This window comes from Brassica rapa, chromosome A01, assembly GCF_000309985.2.
Source record: "Brassica rapa cultivar Chiifu-401-42 chromosome A01, CAAS_Brap_v3.01, whole genome shotgun sequence".
NCBI lineage: Eukaryota > Viridiplantae > Streptophyta > Magnoliopsida > Brassicales > Brassicaceae > Brassica > Brassica rapa.
The window spans coordinates 8,609,800-8,630,063 of record NC_024795.2 but is presented as its reverse complement, the minus strand read 5'-3'; the positions used below and the strand labels follow the sequence as shown (position 1 = coordinate 8,630,063).

General features: G+C 36.5%; 3 protein-coding genes, 1 non-coding gene and 1 pseudogene across 7 annotated transcripts; all 5 read left to right on the top strand.

The window, feature by feature from the left end:
- Nucleotides 1–589: 589 nt before the first annotated feature.
- LOC103863258 (zinc finger CCCH domain-containing protein 48) lies at nucleotides 590–3,460 on the top strand. The gene is made up of 9 exons (XM_009141016.3): nucleotides 590–1,609; nucleotides 1,679–1,774; nucleotides 1,861–1,950; nucleotides 2,027–2,128; nucleotides 2,316–2,462; nucleotides 2,557–2,676; nucleotides 2,783–2,842; nucleotides 2,940–3,037; nucleotides 3,117–3,460. The coding sequence occupies exons 1-9, from the start codon at nucleotides 1,190–1,192 to the stop codon at nucleotides 3,259–3,261; spliced, it is 1,278 nt and encodes a 425-aa protein (XP_009139264.1). The 5' UTR covers nucleotides 590–1,189; the 3' UTR covers nucleotides 3,262–3,460.
- A 28-nt stretch (nucleotides 3,461–3,488) lies between these two features.
- On the top strand, nucleotides 3,489–3,561 carry TRNAK-CUU. Its single transcript has one exon. It is a non-coding gene; the product is annotated as a tRNA-Lys (tRNA).
- Nucleotides 3,562–3,692: 131 nt separating this feature from the next.
- LOC103863229 (nudix hydrolase 10) lies at nucleotides 3,693–6,161 on the top strand. 4 transcript variants are annotated; one of them, XM_009141004.2, is made up of 8 exons: nucleotides 3,693–4,285; nucleotides 4,381–4,446; nucleotides 4,582–4,719; nucleotides 5,223–5,285; nucleotides 5,371–5,421; nucleotides 5,509–5,543; nucleotides 5,614–5,722; nucleotides 5,806–6,161. In XM_009141004.2, the coding sequence occupies exons 1-8, from the start codon at nucleotides 4,109–4,111 to the stop codon at nucleotides 6,001–6,003; spliced, it is 837 nt and encodes a 278-aa protein (XP_009139252.1). In that variant the 5' UTR covers nucleotides 3,693–4,108; the 3' UTR covers nucleotides 6,004–6,161. The 4 variants fall into 4 exon arrangements, with proteins under 4 accessions (XP_009139252.1, XP_018508348.1, XP_009139244.1 ...); XM_018652832.2 differs by having other exon boundaries at nucleotides 5,614–5,731; XM_009140996.2 differs by having other exon boundaries at nucleotides 5,208–5,285.
- A 4,135-nt stretch (nucleotides 6,162–10,296) lies between these two features.
- LOC103863220 lies at nucleotides 10,297–12,894 on the top strand. The gene has a single exon (XM_033285412.1). The coding sequence runs from the start codon at nucleotides 12,183–12,185 to the stop codon at nucleotides 12,630–12,632; it is 450 nt and encodes a 149-aa protein (XP_033141303.1). The 5' UTR covers nucleotides 10,297–12,182; the 3' UTR covers nucleotides 12,633–12,894.
- Nucleotides 12,895–15,134: 2,240 nt separating this feature from the next.
- On the top strand, nucleotides 15,135–17,564 carry LOC108869132 (annotated as a pseudogene).
- Nucleotides 17,565–20,264: the final 2,700 nt, after the last annotated feature.

Sequence of the window (20,264 nt, the reverse complement as noted above, 5' to 3'; positions counted from 1 at the left end):
GAGTTTCCATAGCGCCATGTATATACTGAAGATTGCCCCTATCTTTGTTTAATGATCTCGTAGTATTTAATGGACTGCTCTCATCTTGTTGTATGGTTTTGACAAATCTGTTACTGTTTCTAAATCAGATATGAGATTCTGGCCTCCGCTTATTTATTCTGTCTTGCTGTCTTGTTCCCCGGCCACGAGTGCACGCTTAAGCAGTGAGCAAACGTTTTGGTTCAAATTTCAGAGTGAGTTGAACGCTGGCCTAGCCCTGAAAAACTCAAAAAAATTGGGGGCTAGAAGCACAAAAAAAGTTTAAAGGCTGGCAACTACTTTACCATATGAGCTAGTAATATTTCAAAAAATAGCTGAATAAGACTATCTCCGGTACATTTTGCTATATTTTTCTTTATTTTAGAAGATCTCTATAATAGAGATAGAGTTTACTTTAATGTATTACCTTATTATAGCAAATAGAGATTGATATTTCTTCCCCTAAGTATATAGTAAAAAATAGCAATTTTCATTTTAGAAAAAAAAATCGCAATTGGTTGGAGTGAAATTGGCTCCAAATACTATAATAAAAACAAAAATAGCAATGAATTAGAGATGTTCTACGGGCCGGAAGCTTCTGCCCATCGTCGGAACTAGTTGAACGGTTTCATGATCACTGTATGCTCTGATCATAGAGCATGGAAGTCATTGTGAATTGGTGGTACAAAAGGGGATCATATCAGCTTAACTTGATGGCACTCAGAGGCTGGCCTTTGAGTGGCTTAATTACTCTGTACGTTCCATGACAGGTTTTTATACTCAAAGTGACTGTTATACAAGTGTAATCTGTAACAACAACAACAACAAATGACAATGTGGTGTTCTCTTATGTGTTATATATTTTATCAAAAACATTAATTACAAATAGTCAAAAGATGTGAAGCTGACGGAGGCAAAGGGATCTGATTCTTCTCTTCACGTCTTTTGTCCTCTACAAAAAAAAAAAAAAGATCCGAAGATCATTAAAAATAAAAAACGAAGCCGATTCAAATACTCTGTTTTCAATTTTCATCCTCTTCCTCTTCCATTAATCACTTTCGTGGGAAAGAGAGAAAGATTATTTATACTTTTCAAAGGTACACACTTTCCGATCGCTCTTTTCGTTGGATTTATCTTTGCAAGAGAGAGAGAGAGACGATCACCCAATTCGATGGATTTAGATATGAACGGAGGAAACACGAGAGTCTTCCAAAGACTCAGTGGCGTCTCCAACCAGAAGGTCTGTTTCCACTGGCGAGCCGGCCGCTGCAACCGCTACCCTTGCCCTTTCCTCCACCGAGACTCACCGCCTCCAGCTCCATTCCCCGGGTCGTCCTCTTCTACAAACAACAAAAGGATCGCTGATGATGACGACTCTGGCTTCGCGGGTTCGAGCCACCGGAGAGGACCCGGGAGCGGTAACAACACCTGGGGGAGATTCGGTGGGAACAGAACGGTGACCAAGACGGAGAAGCTTTGCAAGTTCTGGGCTGATGGGAATTGTCCGTACGGTGATAAGTGCAAGTACTTGCATTGTTGGAGCCAAGGGGATAGCTTCTCGTTGTTGACTCAGCTCGATGGGCATCAAAAGGTGATGCCTTTTTTGGGTTGTTTTTGATGGGTTCTTGTTTGACGGTGTTTTGTTTTTTTTTTGGGTAAGGTTGTCACTGGGATTGCTCTGCCTTCAGGTTCTGATAAGCTTTACACTGCGAGTAAAGATGAAACTCTGCGGATTTGGGATTGTGCTTCTGGACAGGTTTTGAGCTCATTTTGTTCAATAGAGGCAAATCACTCAATGGATGATACTTAGCAGCATGCTTATCGGTCTAGTTCTGGACATAGTGTACAGGTGTACTCAATCCTGGTGGGGAAGTTGGTTGCATGATTAGTGAAGGCCCCTGGCTATTGGTTGGCATGCCTAATCTCGTTAAGGTGAGTTTTTGTAATACGATTCACTAGCATACTACTGTTCCAGATATAGTTTTTTGATGCTTATTTATATATACAGGCGTGGAATATCCAAACCAATGTGGACCTGAGTCTCACTGGACCTGTTGGCCAAGTATATTCACTGGTTGTTGGTACTGATCTTTTGTTCGCTGGCACACAAGTAAATACTTTTACTGGACTGCCTAGTTTCTTTCTCGTACCGAGTAGTATTGTGCTTTAGCGTCATGTGTATGCTTGAGTACTTTTGATTGGGACATACTATATGTGGTATAGAGATGTATAGGTCTGTTTGATTTTAGGTAAGTGAGAAGTTAGTATAAGGATATATCACTCTCTCTCCTCTGCAGGATGGCTCTATTTTGGTTTGGAGATACAATACTGCCACTAACTGTTTTGATCCAGCTGCATCACTCACGGGCCACACCCTTGCAGTTGTTTCTTTATATGTTGGAGCTAACCGACTCTATTCCGGTTCCATGGACAATTCTATTAAAGTAAAGTAGTGCCTATCATGTGTGAAATTTAAAAACTTCAGTTTGTGTTTTTTGTTTGAGCTAATAGATGTCTGCTTTATACGTTTTCCGATAGGTTTGGAGCCTGGATAATCTGCAGTGTGTACAAACGCTTACAGAACATACTTCAGTTGTCATGTCTCTCATTTGCTGGGATCAGTTCCTTCTCTCATGTTCATTGGACAATACTGTCAAAGTTAGTTTTTAATTCGCTAGAAGTTTGTTCAACCTAGTTCTGTTAACTTCTTAGCAATCCTGAATATGACATTATCCTCAACTGTTGGGGTTTGTTTCTGCTGTAGATATGGGCTGCTACTCAAGGTGGAAACTTGGAAGTGACGTACACTCACAAAGAAGAATACGTACACTTCCTTGCGTCTTTTCAAGAAATGTTATCCTCTCTTTGGGTTCACTGTATATATGTAACTAATGAGTTTTCAACGGCTGATTGGATTCCAGGGCGTGCTAGCTCTCTGTGGTGTGCATGATGCAGAAGCCAAGCCGGTATTGTTATGCTCATGCAACGACAATTCCTTGCACCTCTATGACTTGCCATCGTAAGTCCTTCCATTGATGTTTGTTTCATGAGTGTTTCCTCTTTCAAAAGCTTAGTTGTTTTGTTCACTCTTATGCAAGGTTTACGGAAAGGGGTAAGATTTTAGCAAAGCAGGAGATACGTTCGATCCAGATAGGTCCCGGGGGCATATTTTTCACCGGTGATGGAACTGGTCAAGTTAAAGTATGGAAGTGGAGTACACAACCAACTGCTATTCAGCCTTGAGGTTTGGAACAGAGCCCTTGTTCCTCGCCATTGTTTACATATCTTCTTCTGATCCGAGTGTCTTTTAATTCTTTTTTTTATACCATCTCCGCATTCTTGGAATGTTTATGGATACAACAGTTACTTCAGAGTTGGTTGTAAATGTTTGTCAAATAATCGTTGAAGGTTTCTACAAATAAATACAAAGATTAACCTCATATTGTATTAATGTTCCAATCAAACAATTAGCCCGTCTAGCTCAGTTGGTAGAGCGCAAGGCTCTTAACCTTGTGGTCGTGGGTTCGAGCCCCACGGTGGGCGAATTCCTTTTTAATGTTTTAGGACTAATATTGGATTGGATTCGCTGTTTGTGGATCCAAGTCTCACTGCCCTGGCCAGTCCCTTCCAAAGTAGTCTAGTCTCACTGCACTCGACAAGGTTGGTTTTGTTTCACGTAATCAGCTAAGAAGTCGAAACACGTCGCATGCATGATATGCCAATAAGCAAATTCTCTTAGTTAGTTACTTAAATATATGGTGTGCATATATTTTTCTGTCGTCAAAGGTGACGTCTGGGACCGCGTCACTCCACCAAAGGGCGGAGCAACTTAATGTGTGCGCCATTATGAATTTTCTGACTATGATTTATGACCAAACTCTCACCCCACTACGTGATATTTATATAAGTAGTGTCCTCATTTTGAAATCATTTGCCCCGTTGAAACCACAAATAAATACAAAGATTAACCTCATATTGTATTATTGTTCTTTTCTACTCTTAATTTGCCTCTTCTTCGTCTCCATTGCTTGACTACTTGAAGCAATTTTCGACGACTTTTAAATCCCAAAAGCTTTTAAGAATTTAAAGCATGTCTGACCACGAGACTCCTATGGTTAATGGAGTAGTAGAACACAAGATCGGTGAGGAGGTACTTCCGTTTGTGGAGGATGAGTACGGGGGAGTGATCGTGGAGATGACAACTCCTACGGATCCCAAGTGCTTCGTTGCAACGCTTAGATATTCGTTCACGCAGTGGCGATCACAGGTTTGTGCTAGTGCGATCAGTCACGCGCATCTCCCTCTTCTAGGGTGATGATATGTTGGTTTTGATTATGTCAAATTGAATTATTACATTTTCAGGGTAAAAAAGGAGTCTGGTTAAATTTGCCTCTCTCACAAGTTAATCTCGTGGAACCTGCAGTTAAGGTGATGCATATAAATCCTAATTCTGAGTCAGTGTGTTCAAGACATATATATATATATTCATTTGCTAAACCAGGTTTGAGATGAAATTCCGCACGTCCTGAGATAACGTGTAGTATGTAATCATAATCCATGCAGGAAGGTTTCCGGTACCATCACGCTGAGCCAACTTACCTGATGCTAGTTTACTGGATTCCTGAATCTGAGAGTACTATTCCTCTGAATGCTTCTCATCGTGTTCGTGTTGGTGCTGTCGTTTTAAACCATAACAAAGAGGTAGTTACTAGTTACTACTTACTAACTTGTTCCAAAAACATAGGTGTTTTGCTATCACCATGAGGTTGAAAATCTTACCCATGTCATTTATAGTACTTGGTCAAAATTAGTTAGCATTAACATTTAATTAGCTAGATGGTTATTGACTGATGTTAGGAATATGATACATTTGAAGTGACATTGTATCGTAATGACTAAGGGAGAAAAATAATAACTACTCATTTCAAATGATTTTGAGTTTTGAACACATGAAACTTAACATGATATCTCAAACGTGAACCAAATCAATCCAAATTTCATGATCTAACCGAAATTAATTGTATAATGCATTTACTTTGGTAGGGGTGTTTTAGGAATATTACATATCAAAATGATTAAATTTTGAGTAATATATAAGAAATGTCTTTTGAGAAAGAATAATATATAAGAATTAATTTTAATTATAAGCCTGAAACTTAACAAACATCTTTAATTAAGACGATGGGCAGATTCTTGTAGTGCAGGAAAAATATGGTCTGTTACGCGGATCAGGTGTATGGAAGATCCCAACAGGTGTAGTTGACGAGGTGTGTTTCAACTTATTTGTCGCAATAAATTTTCAATCGTATTTAGATGTTTGTTGGAGATGCCACCTTGCTCATTTGTGTCTAGGGAGAGGATATTTTTGCAGCAGCCATTAGAGAAGTAAAAGAAGAAACAGGCGTAAGCAAGAATCCATTATCTAACTGTAAATCAATATGCATATATGAATATGTATATTAACTAATGTTTCAATTTATTTATCCTCAGATCGACACAGAGTTCTTGGAGGTTCTAGCTTTCTGGTACTTACATCCGCTACTTTATTATTTTGATGCTTTATATCCTCTAATCCTTGTAGCCATCTGCTTGCAGTCAAACCCACGAGTCATTTTTTGTCAAATCAGATTTATTCTTCATTTGTCTGTTGCGACCTACCTCATTTGATATCCAAAAGCAGGACTTAGAGATTGAAGCAGCTCAAGTAATTAAAGTAGCCTCTACTTCTGATTCTGAATCTGAAACATTTTCCTCGCAATATTTCTCAAGTTTTTCTTGATTGTGCAGTGGATGCCATTCGAGGACTCTGCCTCCCAACCTATCACACACAAGAACGAACTCTTCAAAGTGATTCATCGCATTTGCTCATTGAAAATGGAGAAGAACTACACCGGGTTTTCCAAAAAGCCCACAACAACTTTCTTCGACGACAAGTTAGGTTATCTCTACTTGAATAAACAAGATATGAACAATCTTATTACCTAAAGTTCTTACTAGAACATAGAAGTTCAATCAACAGTCATTAAGGGTCACATAGAGAATATCGTCTAAGCCTAAAATATATTCATCGATCTGAACAAAAAGAAATGAATCAAGTTCATTTTTCTTTTCCAAAAGACATGTCAAATACCTTTTTTCTGCAAGCATAATATATATATATATATATATAAGAAGAGATGGGAGCTCATGAGGAGGAAATAAGAAGAGATGGCATATTGTTTTTTTTTTTTTTCCCGCCAATTTATTTTTTATTTAAAAGAGTTAAAACCCAACAAGGGCCCTAGGCCCAACCATACAACAAACCCAAACCCAAACCCGCTTCTAATGGGCCACTATTACAACCTTAACCCGTCTGAGGCCCAAACCCAACTCGCTCGATTTCAGTCGGACTGCGTATCAAGGAAACCGGACGCGTGGAAGGATAAGGACCCATCAGCACGCCACGCGCCACTTCCGTCTCGACTTGACCGCCACCGTGTCGAAGCATCGCCGGAGTTTCACCACCCCCGACCTCGAACTCAGAAACACCAAAGGGCCACCCACGAGACCACTTCATCTCTTCCCCGCTTTGTCAAACCTTCGGAGAGCCTCATCGATCCAATCGAGAGCTCAACCGACAGATCCCACCGCAGACCACTTCGAACCAAGAGCCAACCCACACACTCTCAAAAAACATCACCAGGACCAGAGCCGAACCAACTAAACGAAGCAAAACCTAAAGCCGGCGACGCAAGACTGTGAAAGCCTTCACCCCCCGGAGACTAGACCGACGATGGTGGATCTGAAAGAGCACCCACCTCCCGGAGACAAGACTGGCATATTGTTTGTATTTGATGATTTGAAGAGCTCAAGACAGTTACAGACCTATTGACATATAATCATAACAACATCATATAGAATCCACTAAACCAAAAAAATATATATACCAAAGTTTAACTCAAATCAATCATTATCTTCATGACTATCCATTTTCTTTAACGGTGCATTCCTACCTCTTTGAGTATTAATATATCTCACATTTGAACTACTAGAAATTTGAGGTTGATGTACCTGATTTTCTAGTTTTGAACCAATTATATTGTATTTTAGTGGAAATATATAGTTGAAGAGTTGACAAATAAGACGGATGTGTTTTTTTCTTGCTTAAACCTAAGACTATCAAATAAATTTTTTAACTCCACAATCTAAATTCATCGTTGGTATTGTAGAAGATATATTGAATGTACAGTGATTGTGGTTCCAAAAAGTAGAAGAACATATATAGCCGTTGCGTTTCATATCCTTTTGATATCTGATTTAATCACTAACATCATATATCTCTGCGGTAAATTTAGATATGTCTAACCTAAAACCAAAAATTGGTGAGAAGTGAATTAGTGTATCTCTGTTATATATCATTTAAGATTTCAAAAAAATATTACGATGACTCTGTGATCATTAATTTTATAAGGTTGGGCAAAGATTGATGAAACTAACTTGGGGTCATATAGATTATGAATAGGATTACATGAATCGTGTTTTGATACTATATTTTTCGACAGATGAATTTTTTTTTTGTTAAGTATGTGAACTTTCGTAAAATGAAGCCAAATTTCCGACCTAATATCAATTAATGATCATTTTCTTATAATTAAAAAGAGTTCAAACAAGGCTTTAATCTCTTTCTAGTTTCTACGCATGGGACCAGCCATTTCTAATACTTTATGACACAACGTAAGGCATCATTTCTAGGGACGTTGTCACGGGTAAAAGACCCCTGCTCCACCTAACCCGAAAAAGCCCGCCCATAAAAACCCCGAATAAAACCCTACAGTGTTAGGATAACCCGAAATCAACCCTCTGATTTTAGGTAACTTGCGGATATCCTAATACTTTAATATAGTTTGTTAATTTTATATTAAATTACATATATAAATATTAGTTTACTTATTTACGACGAAAAATAAGATTTTATGTTTTTAGTAGGAAAAATAAAATTTGCATTTTTGTGACAAACAAAATCTTACGTTTTTGGCGGAAAACATGATTTTATATTTTTGGCGAGAAAACCAAATGTTGAATTTTTGGCGAAAAATGAGATTTTACATTTTTGGCGGGAAACCGGAATTATGCATTTTGGCGAAAACCAGGTTTTGCTTTTTTTGTGGGAAATAAAATTTCATGTTTTGGCGTGAAGATGAGATTTCGCGTTTTTGGCGGAAAATGAGATTTCGTGTTATTGGCGGAAAAAACGGGATTTCTCATTTTTGGTGGAAAATATAATTTCATGTTTTTGACAGGAAAACGAGATTTTATGTTTCGTTTTCGCAGAAAACGTGATTTCGCGTTTTTGGGGAGAAAATAAAGTTTTGTGTTTTAGTGGAAAATCAGAATTTTGTGTTTTTGGTGAAGAAACGGGATTTTGCATTTTGACCGAAAAATATAATTTTATGTTTTGGAAAAAAAAATGATTTCGCCTTTTTGGAGGGAAAATGAGATTTTGCATTCTTGGTTAAAGAACATGATTTTGCATTTTTTTGGAGGGAAAATGAAATTTTGCTTTTTTTGGGCAAAAACATGTTTTGCGTTTTTTGGCGGAAATGAAATTTTTGTGTTTTTGATGAAAAAACGAAAATTTGTGTTCTTGATAGGAAATGAGATTTTGTCTTTTTTTAATCGAGATTATGAGTTTTGACGGGAAACAAAATATTGCATTTTACCAAAAGAACAATTGCGTTTACAACGGGAAGACAAAATTATTATATTTGGTTTATTGAAAATGTTAATTTAACTGAAGAAAACCCAACACATACACTAAGGGCATGAATGGTTCAAACGCAACAGTTGCGGTTACGTGAGTTTGCGGATGCGGACAGTTGTGGTTTCTAGCGGTTTTAATATATTCGTACGACTGGTTCTGTGGTTAGAAATTTGTGTGTTTGCAGGTAAATAATAAATTAGCAATATTTATATTTTATATAATTATAAAATATCAAAAATCATAATATTATAATAAATATAAAAATTATATTAAGAAAGAAACTATAGAAGTTATTTTTATTTATAAAATTTATAATATTAATTAAAATATAGTAGATATACTTTAGTATTTTTATAATTCCAATTTAAAATTTTAATTGAATATTTTTATTTTGGTATTTATATTGGTTTTTTTAAAGAAAAAAAATCCTTCCGCAACTGCAAACGCTAGTTGGAACCAGCTTTTGAATTTATGAGGTTTAGAGCGGTTTAGAGCGATTTGGTAGCGGGCAGTTGGTAGCGGTTGTTGGCGTTTTGCAACAATAACTCAAATCACTCTAAACAGCTTCAAAATCGCTATAAACCGCTTTAAACCTCATAAATTCAAAAATAAAAATATTCAATAATAAATTTAAATTAGAATTATAAAAATACTAAAATATATCTATTTATTTTAATTAATATTATAATTTTTGAAAATAAAAATATTTTCTATAATTTTTTAAAATTTAAAACTATAACTTTCTAGATATAATTTTACATTTATTGTAATATTATGATTTTTGATATTTCTATAATTATATAAAATATAAATATTTTTAATTTATTATTTAACTGCTGCTGTATTTGGTAGTTAATCACTCATAAGTATCCCGCAAATGCATCAATTTCTAACCGCAGAACGAATCGTACAAATCTCTTAAAACCGCTAGAAACCGCAATCACCCGCATCCGCAAACATCAATTTTATCTTTGTTTTTGTTTATTTTGGATTTGAAATTTAATTTATTATTCACATTAGGCATTTAAATATTTATGAATTTTATGCCTTGATTTTTTAAAATTTCATAACTCTTACCTTTTTACAGAAAATTTTAAATAGTATAAACTATTTTTTGATATTTTGTATGTCAAATGAAATTATAAATATAAAAACTGAAGTTAAGTATTTTTTAAACATAAATAATATACATATCCAAACTATTATTTTATGTTTTAAAAAAATATTTAGAAAATATTAAACTTTAGTTTCTAGTTAATATATTATTATATAATAAAATTAATTAATTTATTAACTTGTGGTTCACCAGCCATCGACGATCTAGTGTAAGTTGTCCGTTCAGTGTTCGGATCGGATTTAAAAACATTGATGAAAAGCCTACTTTGTTACTCTCTCATAGGATAGTACTACACAATGGAGCCTGGCAATTCAGAAAGTGATTGGGTTGGGTCTTGGATGATCGGTTTAAGTTTTGGCCATATCTTTTCACTTCCTGCCATCATTTTTGGCAACAACAAAGAGTCAGTTTCGTAGATTACCTGCTTGTACCCTAGACTTCGCATCGTTTGAACTGCCCAATTGAGTGCTACTGCCTCCGTTTCTATATATTGGTTGATCCTAGTCTCTGAAAGCTCTTGGCTCCCGCCCATAGCAACCTTCCCATATGGCCTCGATTCACCCAACTTACTCCACTTCTCTGTCTATCTTTACTCCAAGCGCCATATGTATTGCACTTGATGCATTGTTGTGGTGGGGGTTTCCATTTGATGTTCCGGTTGTTGCTGATTGGGCGTTTAACCTCTGCAATTTCCTCCGCTTTTATACCTCTCCATTCCTCCATATATTCAATGGCTTTGTTGACAGTGTTTTCCTGTTTGGCGTTGTGTAGTCTTTCCCATTACATATCCGCCATTTTGTTGTGCTTCCTTTGATTTTCTGTATTTTCTATATTTTCTTATTTCTTATTACATATGTATTTTATATGCCGACCTAGTTGTATGTCGGCCGACCCATTTAGCAAAAATAGATAATAATATCTCTTTCTAATATTGTCTTGTTTCCTTTCTTTCCAATCAATACGAAGGAAACTTCCAGATGTCACAAGCACAACACCTTACCAAACTATATGGCGCTAGTTACACGGGAGGGACTGAATCTGTCCCACAGGGTGCGTGTTATTTGTGTCTTTTTCATATTATTGTGATCTTCGAAGAATTGAGATATAAATAACTGAAAGTTTTTTAACAGAAAAAGAGAGATATAACCGAAAGTAATCCACAATACCGACTTCCTGGAATATGTTTGTTTATATTGTATTTTGATGATAACTGAGATGAAGCAAAGTTGGTATATATTCTTAATATTAAATTAAAAGAAAATTCTCAAAAAATGTATTTAAAAATCTGACTTCTGAGTATTGTTTTCTTTGCAAAATTTAGATTCTGAAAATCTTTGAAATCATGATTCATTTTGTAAATTTGCAGTCTAGTCTTTTGTTTAGAAAAAAAACGCTTGCGGAAAAATACAATACATACAGTGAAGAAACAAGTTATTTTCAAGAATACGGTGTAATACAATCATTTCGAAAGCGAGACCGTTGAGATGCAAACAGCCGACTCTACATTGATCACCCACCTACAAAAAAAACATTAATCACCTACTGGCTTTAGTTAAAATATGACGATATAAAGGATTCGAAATTAAGCCGATCAAAGATTCGACTTGCTGGTAATTGGTAAATCAATAAACAAAAGTCTAGCGACGCGGCGTTCGAGTGTGAAGGATTACATTTTTTTGCTTTAGAATTTATATGTATTCTGGTTCTGTAAAAAAATGGTCGATGAACTTTTCTACCGTGGAGTGATACGTTTTTAATTCTTCTCTTACACTTTAACCGGATGGTGCGATTCTTTGCATATGCCTATTTTATATATATCATGACTAAATAGTTAAATCCAAGGGTCCATAGGAATAACACGAGATAAATCCAAAGTAGTTTAGATAAATCCAAATTGTTTTAAGATAAATCCAAAAGTTAACCCATCATGGATTTCATGGCCATAACGTTTCTATCATTTTCTAAGTTTAATTATGATTGTAAGTAGAATACTGCTTCTTTATTTTTAGTGACTTCTGCTTGATTAATCAACCAACATTGAGAAATTATTTAATCAATGGTGCCTATAGTGATTGCTTATTACTACACCACACATATATGCATGGGCGGATTTATAAACATTTTTAGTCAGAATACAGTATTAAGATTAAAATTAAAATCTAGACCAGGGGGCACTTTTCTATGTTCACTAAATAGGAAGATTTTAATCAAAATCATTCAAATTAATTAAGAAAAAAGAAGTAGAAGACACGTGATCCTATACCGCATAATGTTCGTCCGCCCCTATATATATGTGATAACTATAGTATGGGTATATACAAACACGTCTCACGCCTGAAAAAGAACAAAACACATTTGTTTCTAACATTACAAATTGTCCCTCCCTCTCTGTGTCCTGTTAGAACCATATTCATGATGTCGAGATCAAACACAGTCCTGTGTTACTCTCTGGCCGCACTGCTGGTCCTAACACTGGCGGGCTCGGTCAGAAACGGTCAGCTCCTCGGAGATGGTGAAGATAATCTTCCGGCGATGGAGACGAAGGGAAGAAGAAGCTGTGAGGTTTGGAGAGGGAAGCAAATGATGGAGAGGCCATGTGAGGAGATATATATGGTTGAGGAAGGGGAGACGCTTCATAGCATCAGCGACAAGTGCGGCGACCCGTTTATCGTGGAGCGTAACCCGCATATCCATGACCCGGATGATGTTTTCCCGGGTCTCCTCATCAAAATTCAAATCAACCTTCCTACTTCATAACAAATTAAAAATATGATGTCGTTTTCTGTACATTATGCTTACATATTTTCTCCCTTAAATTATTCTTCTTTGTTTTCTTATTGTTTGTTTTTGTTTCTGTAAGTTTAGATTTTTCAATGAAACTTTTTTTTGTTTGTTACTGATTTTTATTTTATTATATATGATTGGTCCAAACAAAAACTGATACATTCCTAATTGGACAACTAGATTTGTATTCCTATCTTTTCTTGTTGGTCAAAGTTTTAATTACATCTTTGTTTCATTTGTTATGGCGCCCCTTGAATATGATGGAAAGTACTCCAATATGGTTGTATGATAATGTGAAAATAAAAGGGATAACAATTTTGGTGTGAATCTTATTCCAAGGCTTGGAAGTAAGCATGATGTAATTAATGTAAGATTGACAAAAAAATCTTAAACATGTAGAATGATTTTGTCGCTGAGGCGACAATGTGGGTTTTTGACATAAAGTAATTTGAACAAAATTGTATCTTACAATTCTGTTTTATAATATGTTTTATTTTAATATATAAAATTTAAATGTTAACTACTTAAACTCAACCGTAGAATTTAAATAAATTCACCACTCCCATGTTATGACTTATGATGCCATGTTTGTCAACCAATCTGGTTGCTGGTTGCTAAGAGAAGCTTACGAAGCAACCAAATATTAAAACAAGACTTTTTTTGTTAACCGGATGGAGAATTAGGCAGTATGATTTGAAGTCAGTTCAGTGAAAATAGAAATACAAGGATGAAAAGGTAGAAGAAGGAAACAAAAAGAAGAGAACTGATGTTTTTAAAACCGGATTGATAATCGAATTGGAAAACTTTTGGGTCATGTTTTAACCGGGTTTAACCGGGTTTAACTTGGTTTGATAATAATATCATAAATACTTATGAATATAATTTTTAGTGCAAATGTATATAAATTCAATAGAAAATATCAACTAAAACATTTCATAATTTTAAAGTTTAGAAAGTGAGACACTTTTTTTTTTTGTCAACGGTTTCATTTCATATCCAACTCAAACTAGAGTATTTAAACAACAAAGTTTGGGTACTAAACCCTTTGCAAAGGCAACAGCTAAACAAATTGCTGTGCATAAATTAGAACAACATGATAGAGGAGTGAAGAGAGTGACAAGGTTTTCAAAGATGAAGAAACCTGTGATCTCATTCAAATCCATCCCTAAGCGTAGGGCAAAACGGGGGACAATTGAGTCCGAAAGACACTGGAGACTTGAGAGTCCAAATGATGTTGCAGATGGAGAAGCTTTATGCAGCAAAATAGCCTTAACTACTAGGACAGAGTACTCACTTACTCTACTAGATGAGTGATGGGGGTCACATGCTTCAATCCATGATCCAATCACTGAACAATCATAACCAATTGAAGAAAACCCAGCTACAAATTCAGAGGTGACAAAACACCTTTTTGAAGAGCCTAATAGCTGTGAGCAGGACCACCATAGCCAAGTAGACCAGTCTGAGACAATAGAATCCATAGCCACAAAGACACAATTCCATGTAACAGCCTCGCAATGAGGTAATAAAGTGGTACTACAAAGAGTAACTTCCTCATACAGAGGTAAAGCGAACTTCACCCTGAAACTCCAAGGGTGTGTAACATCCTCAAAACGAGGGAAAGAGTCATTCCAGAACATCATAACATCTTGCGACAGCTTGAAGGAAAGAAAACTGGGTCCATCAACGTGTGACCAAGGTTTCCCTGTGAGAAAAGGCTTTGGCTGAGACCGCCAATATTTCATCCTTCAAAGCCCAGTCCTCAAGACTTTGAAAAGATGAGCAATGTAAGGAGATACGCTTGCGATCAGCTATCACTACCAAAACACTTGCAACAAATAACACAACCACACAATTGAAAGTGAGACACTTGAATTATATTCTATTGTGTAATAAAATACAAATCACAATTCTAAAAGCCGGATATGGTGAGCAAGGAGCGTGCCACGTCAGATTTTTAATTTGGATCAATCAGGGACAGGTTTTGTGACACGTCAGATAGGCTTAATCGTTTAGGCTTCGTGATTCTGCTTATGCCCAATTCGATGCAATCCACTTCCTCTCCATGTGGGCTTCATTTAATTTGTTATTGCCCAAACGGAACCCATTCAAAAAACCAAACCTATGATCAATAAATCAATCATCGTGACCTCTAACACTTCGTCTTCTCCGATTGAAGATCACAGAAACTCAGATTTAATCAACCCACTTCTAAACAATCAATTCTCAACTTTACTCCCCTTGATCAAAACCCTCTTAATGAATTCGTTTTACCTCCCTCTTTTCCTTCTTCTTTATATACTGTTTTTTTTTTCCTTTCTACAAACCAAAACCCTACAAACGCTCTAAGCTCAAGCCATGGCCATGAAACCAAACAGCAAGTCGCCAAAATAAGGGAGCAATTAATTTTTAAATATCGTATATATATATTCTTATTTTTGTAACGTGAAACCTATTAGAGCTTCTTTATGATTTTGCGTTCCTGCTTTCTCCAGTCGAGGTCTGGTTAAAAGCATGCTCAGGAAGAATCCAGAACTCAGACCAAGCGTATGCACAACTCTGATCATTTAAGCTTTTGAGCTGTTGTACAAACCTGAAGAGTAAGTAACATTTTCTCTTCTTCTTCTGTGTAGGCTTCTGATCTTCTCAGACATCCTCTGCTTCAGCCTTACGTTCAAAAGGTTCTTCTTAAGCTGAGCTACCGGGGGAGACGATACATTGCAACCAGAATCTGAATCCGCAAGGAGAAGCAGCTATCCTCCTGAGCAGAGAAGGCGTTCTTCTGGCAAATGCATAAGCTTTGGTCCAAGAAGAGAAGGAAGATTCTTTGTCTTCTGTTAAACCACTTCCTCTGGCAAGTTTATAGTTGACCAGGAAGATTCTTTGTCTTCTGTTAAACCAGTGCACACGTATTTGCACCACCGCATGCCAGTGGATTTGTCTGCTAACGACACTGGTAGAGTAACTGTTCGAAGACCAGCTGTTTCGAAAAATTCAGGGGTTTCTTACAGATCAAGCCAGCCTAAGAGTGGTGGTCTGGTTAGTCATCTGTCCAGATACTCCTCCTTATCTTACTAATTGCCTTTTCAGAGTGCTTTATAATTTTTTTTCTATCTAATGTATCAGAAAAAAGCTGCAACCATACGTAGATCGTCCTCGCCTGTCTCACACAAACCTGCAAAAGGAACAAGAGACTCTCTCTACACCCCAAACATCGGTATACTCCATCACCTAAACTCACCAGACGTATCCGTAAACTCTCCAATAATCGACACCATCAAGTTCCCACTAGCTTCATACGAAGAAATGCCTTTCACTCCCGTTGTGCGCAAGAAGAAGAACAAAGGCTCCTCCAGAGGATCCTACAGCCCGCCTCCTCCAGAGGAGCTGCAGCAACCGCTAGACTGCTCAATCACAAAAGAAAAGTTCACGCTTGAGCCAGAACGAGAAACTAAGAGCGGCGGCGATTTTTCTGATCAGAATGCGACTGCTGGAGGAGCGTCGAGCAGAGCTTCCTCAGGTGCATCGAATAGACAGAGGTTTGAGCCGGGGACAACACGCTGAGGCGCTGAGGGATTGCTTGAGTTCAGCGCGAGGTTGCTTCTAGATGAGAGGTATGATGAGCTGAATGTGTTGCTGAAGCCGTTTGGTCCGGGAAAGTGTCGCCTAGAGAAACAGCGATATGGTTGTCTAAGAGCTACTAGGTCACCATGAAACCCATTACGCTACCGTCTAATTCATTTCTGGGAAGCTCCTAAGTTATTTGGACAATCGAAGAATCAGTGTGGTGAGATGCATTTCTGGGAGGCCAAAAACATTGCAAAAATTGGCTTAGAGCTGCTATGATCAAGATGGAGGTCGCTTCACAGGGTTCTCACGACGAAGTTCTTGCATCCTAATGATTACGTTGTACCTAGGTTTGATTCTCAAAACACTATATTGGTTTGTGGGCTTCGGAAAAGTTGAGAACTTTTCTTTAAATTTGTATGCAGGAGATCGATGTTGAGTTGGAGGCTAAATAGAAGAAATATCTTCTCAGACAAAGACATAATTAAGAGGTATATACAAAGCGTTTTAGTGACTGGCTTTTTGTTAGGAAGTGCAGAAGTTGATATTTTCTTCATATCCAGCAGTCATTAAATGATGAAACTAAAGACTCAGCTTCCTTCACGAGAAAATTTTATGTCAAATCTGCAAAAGCTCCTGCTATAATCGAAAAGGTAAATTTGCTCCTTTGCACATGTAATAATTTCAATTAACTTGGCAAGTCTGATGTTTGGGTAAGATTGTGTATTCTTTAGTCATTTTTTTTTGAATTCTTAGATATCATATGATTACTGTTTTGGTTTTTAGGGGGAAGTTGTGGCTTCTGGATCAACTATGCAAGAAGCATGTCTATGAAGTGTACGTTTTTGGCCATAATTACTGCTAAATATTTACAAGTTTAAACCCCGAGCTGTTATATTGTTTGAGTAGGCATAACTCCTTACCAACTAGAAAACTACGGTAGCTATATATTTACACTTTCGTGCATATTGCTAATGATTGACGACACAGGCGTGCTGGTGGTGAAAAGGTGTACAACGTGTTTCATAACCAATTTCTGGTGGCTCTGAAGAGACTTCAAGTTGACAAGCAGGTAGCAATATCTATTCGAGGCCTGCTGAAACATTTTTGAGACTTTAACTTGCATCTCTAATATAAAATGAATAAGCAAAGCAACCTACCAAAAAAATAGGCAATAATCGTCTCTCCTTTTTCTGTTTGATTTTAATATTACGAGGTTTATGTGATCTTGCAGGAACTGGTTCACAAGTCTGCTAATGAGACAGTTGTACGTTCTCTTCTTCTGTTTATTATATATAAACTATCTCAAACGACTTATTTTCTTTGGTCAGATGTTATAGATGGCTTCAACATATACAAGAATTAAAGCAATACTCATTGGCCATAGTCGCCTCATAAATGGGGACAACCTAGACACTCAGACACCCATGACGGTATCCACAACACCTGCTGGTGAAAGTCAAAGGATTATGTATTTACATCTCCAACTTGAAGAGTAAGAACCATACTAATCCTAACAGTATACGACAAATTGCATAATAGAAGCGTTGTTCTGCATCTTAATAATCTCTTATTAAACAGAGGTGAGAGATCCCGTATTTATCCGTAGGGCTAAGGTTTTTGATTTTTGAATGTACTTTTCACCAAGTTTTTATAGTAAGCTGATCTATTCTTAAATTTTTCTATTACATCACATGCAGTTTATGAAAACTCGTTTTTGAGGCAGAACATTCCTCTACTTTCTACTTCATGTATTGTGATATGGAAGTTTTCTCCAGCCATATGAATCCTTCCGAAGCAAATGCGAAGGTCCAAAACCATCTGAAGATTATAAATGATAGCCTTGGTGCTCGGTCCTTGCTTTGTAATTTTCCCAAGCAGGATATAGATATTGAGAAATTTCAGCAAAGGGACTACTCTAATCTCAAATTTGAAGTAAATTAATTTATTTCCGCTTTTACATGTAAAAATACATCTCATTAAACCCCTTTAATGCATAGGTCCATCTACTATTTGTCGAATAAGGCTTACAAGAAGAGCATGTAAACATTTTTCTTTTTCAGTTTCTCATGTAATAATGTCATTTTATTGGCATGTCTGCTAAAGGTAATTAATGGGTATAAATGTATATTACTTTTTTTTTGTGAAATATTTTGGTCATTTTGATATTTATAAATAATATTTATAGTAAAAAATTTAGGGTCATCTAATAATTATTTAAAAATTATTTAGTGGTACAATGATATTTTTTAATTTTAAATTAAAAATAAATGTGGTTAAAATAAATATGAAAAAATGATATTAAGAATTTTGTAGTCTACTCAATATTTCCATATATTATTGAACTTTGTTAATACTCAAAACCTTTTGGATGTTGTTTTACTACTTTTCTGCCTTATGTAACATCAAAAAGAAAGAGGGATCAATGACAAACTATTAGCTTATTTTGGTTTCCAACATAAACACATCTCCACCTTTAACTATCTCAAACTTTAGCAATATATGAAAATACCAGCTCAACAACACAGACATGCAACGAGAACAAACACAGTCAAAGTTCTAATGTTAGTCATGCAATATATACTTTTTGGTACATAGACTCAGAGGCGTGCGAGCACAAAAATCATACATAGACAAAAAAAAAGATGCCTTCTTTTTTTTAAAATGTCTTATAAAATCACACTTGAAAAACACTAAATAATAATTTTAAAGCATAAATTATCTCTCTTATTTGCTAAAAATTCATTGACTAGATTTTCAAAATCAATGTTCTTTAAAAGTCTTATTTGTTGTATGCTCCCGTTGATGTCTTATGTTCACTACAAGAAAACACGCCGAATTCCGACGGACGACACAGCCGTCGGACACTTTGGACGGAATTCTGACCGATTTCCGACGAAAACAAAAAATCTGAAGTCGTCGGAATTCCGTCGGCTAATTCCGACGAATTTCCGAGAAAACAAGGGTCGTCGGAATATTCCGACGACTTTTCGACGATATTCCGATAAACAATATAACCGTTGTAGTCGTCGAAAAGTCGTCGGAATATTCCGTCAAATTTCCGACGATATGCCGATGAAAAGATATAACCGTTACGGTCGTCGGTATTCCGTCGGTATTTTCCGACGAATTTCCGACGAACCAAGTGACCGTTGCCGACAAATAAATATGACCGTTTTATAGCCGTTCGAGATTGGAAAATACTGACGGAATTCCGACGGAATGCTTTATATCTATCGGTATTCCGTCGGAAAGTCGTCGGATGTCCGTAAGCAATTTCCTATAAATGCAACCCCTCCTCATTCATCTCATTCACACCTCATTCTCTCTTCTTTCTCTTTAGTCATAACAATTCCGTGAAAATCATGTCTTCAGGAGCTTATTATCGTTCGTGGATGGATAAACCTCATTTGGATCCCAACACTAATTTGCTTACGGAAGAATACGTTCAAGGAATTGGAGAATTCATGAGGCTTGTTCAACAGCAACCGGATGCAAAAAGTGGTATGTTAAGATGTCCCTGCTCTACTTGCAATAATAATAAGGTTATAAAAGAATTTGATGTTTGGACTCATTTGTATATGAAAGGGTTTTCACGTAATTATAAAGTTTGGTACCTTCATGGGGAAACTGGTTATGAATATGGTAGTACTAGCGAACCTCAGCCTGTTAGTGAACTTCAGCCTGATATTAGGTTAGAAGAACCTAGAACGGATATAGATTATGGTGTAGGTACTGAGCAGATGGTACATGATCATTATAGAGGGGAAGAACCAAATCCCGAATCTAGGAGATTTTTTGATATGTTAGATGCAGGAAAACAACCTTTGTATCAAAATTGTAGAGATGGTCATTCAGTCTTATCATCTGCAACTAGATTAATGGGTATTAAGACAGACTATAATTTGGCTGAAGAATGCATGGATGCGATTACTGATTTTGTCAAAGGTATTCTACCTGAGGATAACCTTGCACCGGGTTCATACTACGAGGTTCAGAAACTTGTAGCCGGTCTTCAACTACCGTACGAAGTGATAG